The sequence below is a fragment of the Pinus tabuliformis genome, chromosome 1_2, assembly GCF_031772625.1.
Source record: "Pinus tabuliformis cultivar Carrire ecotype Pingquan chromosome 1_2, CPIR1, whole genome shotgun sequence".
Taxonomy (NCBI): Eukaryota; Viridiplantae; Streptophyta; class Pinopsida; order Pinales; family Pinaceae; genus Pinus; species Pinus tabuliformis.
The window spans coordinates 669,096,693-669,101,312 of record NC_142298.1 but is presented as its reverse complement, the minus strand read 5'-3'; the positions used below and the strand labels follow the sequence as shown (position 1 = coordinate 669,101,312).

The 4,620-nt window shown below is 42.4% G+C and overlaps 1 protein-coding gene across 1 annotated transcript; it reads left to right on the top strand.

The window, feature by feature from the left end:
- Positions 1 to 454: 454 nt before the first annotated feature.
- LOC149207468 (uncharacterized) lies at positions 455 to 2,734 on the top strand. The gene has a single exon (XM_089398049.1). The coding sequence runs from the start codon at positions 455 to 457 to the stop codon at positions 2,732 to 2,734; it is 2,280 nt and encodes a 759-aa protein (XP_089254175.1).
- The last annotated feature ends 1,886 nt before the right edge of the window (positions 2,735 to 4,620 follow it).

Genomic DNA, 4,620 nt, shown 5'->3' with positions numbered 1-4,620 from the left:
TATTGAATTGTTTCTTCATTTCTTTGACCTAATTGGAGACGAGATAACTGAAGTTGTCGAGGAGTCTAGATTGAAAGGAGATGTTTATAGACCATTTAATTCAACATTTATTGCACTCATTCCTAAGAAGAATGAGCCAGAAAGCTTTGAAGATTTTAGACCAATTTCTTTGTGCAATTGTATTTATAAGATTATTTCAAAGGTTATTGCCCTCAGATTAGCTCCAATTCTGTCAAGGAACATATCTATGGAACAATTTGGGTTCCTGGATGGCAGACAAATCCATGAAGCTATAGGGGTTGCTCAGGAGGCAATCCATAGTGTCAAATTAAAGAAAAAGAAAGGAGTTGTTCTCAAAATTGACCTCTCCAAAGCATTTGATAGGATAAACTGGCTCTACCTTCGAATGCTTCTTACTCATGTGGGATTCAACTACCCATTTGTTAGTTGGATCATGGGATGCATAACAAATGTCAGCTTTGCAGTTCTGGTCAATGGAGCTGCCTCTTCCTTTTTCTCTAGCCAGAGGGGCCTCAGACAAGGGTGTCCTTTATCACCACTTCTGTTTCTCCTTGTGGCCGAAGGACTAAGCAGGCTGATTCATAAAGCCAGAAGTGAGGACAAGGTAAAAGGTATAGAGGTAGCTATAAATCTCTTCATCACCCATCTTCTTTTCGTTGATGATATATTGATCTTTACAAATGGAAAATACAGCGAATTAAAGGAGATAAAATGTATCTTTGATCTCTTTCTAAAAGCTACTGGAATGCAGATAAATTCTGTGAAATCACAAGTTTGTTTGGCAGATGTGGACAGAAGGGAAAGGTGTCTCATAGCTGATCTCTTTCCTTATCCTAGCCAATCTTTGGATGTTCCTTTCAAATATTTGGGGTTTTGGCTAAAACCTGCAGCATACAGAAAAGCAGATTGGAACTGGATTATAGCAAAAATTGAAGCTAGAATATCACACTGGAGCTATAGATGGCTTTCCAGAGCTGGTAGGCTAACTCTCATCAAATCGGTCTTGCTAGCCATCCCGGTTTACTGGGCTGCACTAACTTGGATTCCTAAAGGTGTAATGGAAAAAATCAGAAGAATTTGTTGCAGATTTCTTTGGGCAGGTTCTAAGGAGTTCTCAGGTTTACCGTGGGTGGCTTGGGACAAAGTGGCCAGATCAAAAGAGTGGGGAGGTTGGGGGATCAAAAGACTTCCTGAGTTCAGCACTTCGTTAGCAGCAAAGTCTGGCTGGAGGCTTATAACCATAGAAAATCTATGGACAAGGGTGATTAAAAGGAAGTATATCGATCCAACGCCCTTGGAAGATTGGATCCGGAGTCAGAACAAGAAGGCAAAAAACTCTTCTGTAATTTGGAAGGCCACAGTGGATGCTTTCTCAGTGATTGAGCAAGGTTTAGCTTGGAAAGTGGGAGACGGCAGACAAATCAGGATCGGCAGAGACCCATGGATCGGGTGCAATGAAGCTTTCGCCTTATCGCCAGGGCTCCTTCGACATCTTGAGTCCATAGATATCACCTCCTTAAATCAGGTGGCAAGAGTTGGGCAGTCCTCCATTTGGGGCCAGGTTTGGAAGGATGATGAAGAATTAGGGCTAAATCTTAGATGGAAGAATGAATGGACAGGTTTCATAAAAGAATTAAAACGTTCCAATGTTAGGATAAGGGAGGAACCTGATAGGTTAATGTGGGCTCACAGCAAATCGGGGGGATATACACCAAAGGAGGGATACTCTTATCTTTTGGGAAAGAAAGGATGGGAAGCTCCGGACTGGTGGTCCAAAGCTTTATGGAAACTCAAAAGCCCCGCAAAATCTAAGCTCTTCCTTTGGTGTATTCTAAAAAAGAAGGCTCCAACATGGGAAATCCTTCAATCCAGGTTTCTAGTTGGCCCAGGGCGTTGCCCCCTGTGTAAGTCTAATGAGGAAACTTTAAATCATCTTTTTACCACCTGTCCTTTCTCTCGGAAGATTTGGGAGGAGGTCACTGGGTTTCTCAAGGTCTTTGCACATTGGGGAAACGAGCCGCTGGCCGAATCCTGGAGGAAATGGTGGCATACATACTCAGATGGGAATATGAGGAACCTGCCGATTATCTTCTGCTGGGGTGTGTGGCTCGCGAGAAATAAGAGTCTGTTTCAAGACCAAATTACACCGCCCTCTGTCATTGCCTCTAATATAGCAGCCATCTATCATGCTCTGCCTCCCCCTGAAGCAAAGAAAACCAGAACGATTCAAAACAATCTCATAATACAGGAGGATATCCCATGTGGCTTCTTTGACGGAGCCTCTCAAAATAATCGGGCCGGCGCAGGCATGAGCATGCACATCAATTCAGAACACATTCTAAAAGCCTCAGTTGGGCTGGGCCCAGGAACAAACAATTTTGCAGAACTCTCCTCTTTGCGCTTACTTCTTTGCTGGCTTCAACACAAAAACATCAACTCAATACAGTTATTTGGGGACTCTCTAAATGTTATAAATTGGATCAATGGTTTAGCTGCTTGCCAAAATCAAATTTTAACGACAATTGTTGAAGAGATTTTATACCTGAAGACTCTCTTTAACAGGTTTTCATTATGTCATATCTACAGGGAAAGGAACGAAGAAGCCGATCAGTTATCTAAGGCAGGTTTACTACAGGATCCGGACAGCTGGGCGATAGAGGAGATTTACCAGGGGCAGTCAGTCAGATCAGACCTGCCTCCTTATGATCAGTAGCATATACAACAGTTTTTTGATTCGCCCCTTTTTTGTCGGCTCTTTATCAGTTTTCTCATTTTACTGTTTATATTTTTTGTATATATGTCTCCTCAGCAGCTCCCGTTTTTTCGGCTGTTCGTTCACGGTTTTCAGACTTCCAAAATTTTGTTTCTCACACAGTGCAGGTGGACACTTTTTTTTCTGACTGTAATGGAGTTGTTTTCCAATATGGAGACTCCAGTTAACTTTTGATCTTTTGTTTTAAATGGTTTTACATCCTCCTCTTGGGAGGAAGACTCTCTCAGGCTTCAACAGTAAAAAAGCTCCCCGCGGGTTGAGCTGTGACTGCTTCTTTAAGCCCTGCGCGGCTTAAGAACTACTGGATCAAAACTTTTATTATACTAATAAAATGTTGCTTTTTTCCCCGGAAAAAAAAAAAGAACTGAATTCTTCTTTTTCATTAGATGATGTGGAATTAGATATTTCATGGCAAGTTTTTGGACTTATCAAATCTGAAAATTAAGAGTATGGAAACACTGACTCGCTCTTGCGGCTCAATGGAGGACATAGAAAGCAGGATGCATAGTTGGGGTCACCAATTTGGATTCATCTCTCTTAGGAGCTTCCATGTCTAACACCAAAGTAAGCCCAATGACAAGATAGAGTTTGATGGTTATTAGTTAGGAGGATGACCATCAATAATTTTCACCATATTCTCATGCCTAGGGCTAGAAGTGAAAAGGTATCACCTTATTCCTTTTTGTCTTGTGAAGTAAATATTTCTATTGCCTGATAGCATAGGGTTACATTTTAGTGTTGATACAGTCTTCCATTGGACAGGCCCAACCAGATACAAAATTTCAGTCTTTTCAAAAGAGTTTTAGTCCAAAAACTAGCCCTGTTGATTATATCTAGAAGTCTAAAAAATGTAACTGGGCCTCTAGGGCCTGTAAGGAACTAAAACAAACAAAAATGTTGCATGAGGATAAACAAAGTAATTGAGAAAACCATCATGAGGAGTGATCAGATTCAGTGGCTTCTACTTGTATGGGCTACTTATTGCTGCCTAGAGAGCAACTTGGTTTTGGAGGGATGACCATGTGCCTTTCAATGTGTCAAAGCCTTCAATTTATTGCTGCCAATTGTCTTTGCATACGATCCAAGGAGAGAAGCTGCCTATAGAGCAGCCTGGTTCTAGAGGGATGCCCATGTGCCTTTCAATTTGTCCAAGCCTCTGAACCATAAACACTAATTGTCTTCGCATACGATCCAGGGAGAGAAGCATGTCCTCTCTAGTTGCATTTTTTCAAGGAGAACCCTACCAAGGAAAAATTTCAGGTGTCAGTGGATGTCCACAGTGTACATATATTGGTTGTATCTTCCCCGAGTATGACCAATGTTGGTCATCCAGTATGCAACCTCAGCCAAAACTTCGGAATCAGTGAGGGTGCACTGCTCATCTGCCAACTCTCGTTTCAGCTGAACCAATTCATCTTGAATTGGCTGCAGTGTAAGTTCCCTAAACCTGGCTGCTGAGCTTTCTACTCTCGTTTGGGCCTTGGTGAAGCCACGCTCCTGGTAATGAGTCGCTCCTCAGTGGACTGAGCACGTTGATGCAGCATGTCTTGCTGCTCAAATAGAGTAGGGGAGTCTGCTGGAATGGAAAGTGTTTTTGACTCGAGGTTGGACCTCCCAGAGTGTCTTGGGATGGGCTGTGAAGATCCAAGGATGATCTTCATTGGCTTGGGCGGGGGGCGAAGGGGAGCTAATAGGCCCATATCTAGGGGCAAGCCTTATGCTACTGCTAACCCCTTGACTGAAAACTACAGACCACTCAAAAACGACCACAGTTAGAATTTTAAAAAAATGTCGTAAAGAAAAGACCCTAGACTTGCAAAATGTGG

What these genes read in the sequence shown, in the direction of transcription:
- LOC149207468 (XM_089398049.1), top strand. Translation starts at nt 455, where the DNA reads ATGGGATGCATAACAAATGTCAGCTTTGCAGTTCTGGTCAATGGAGCT.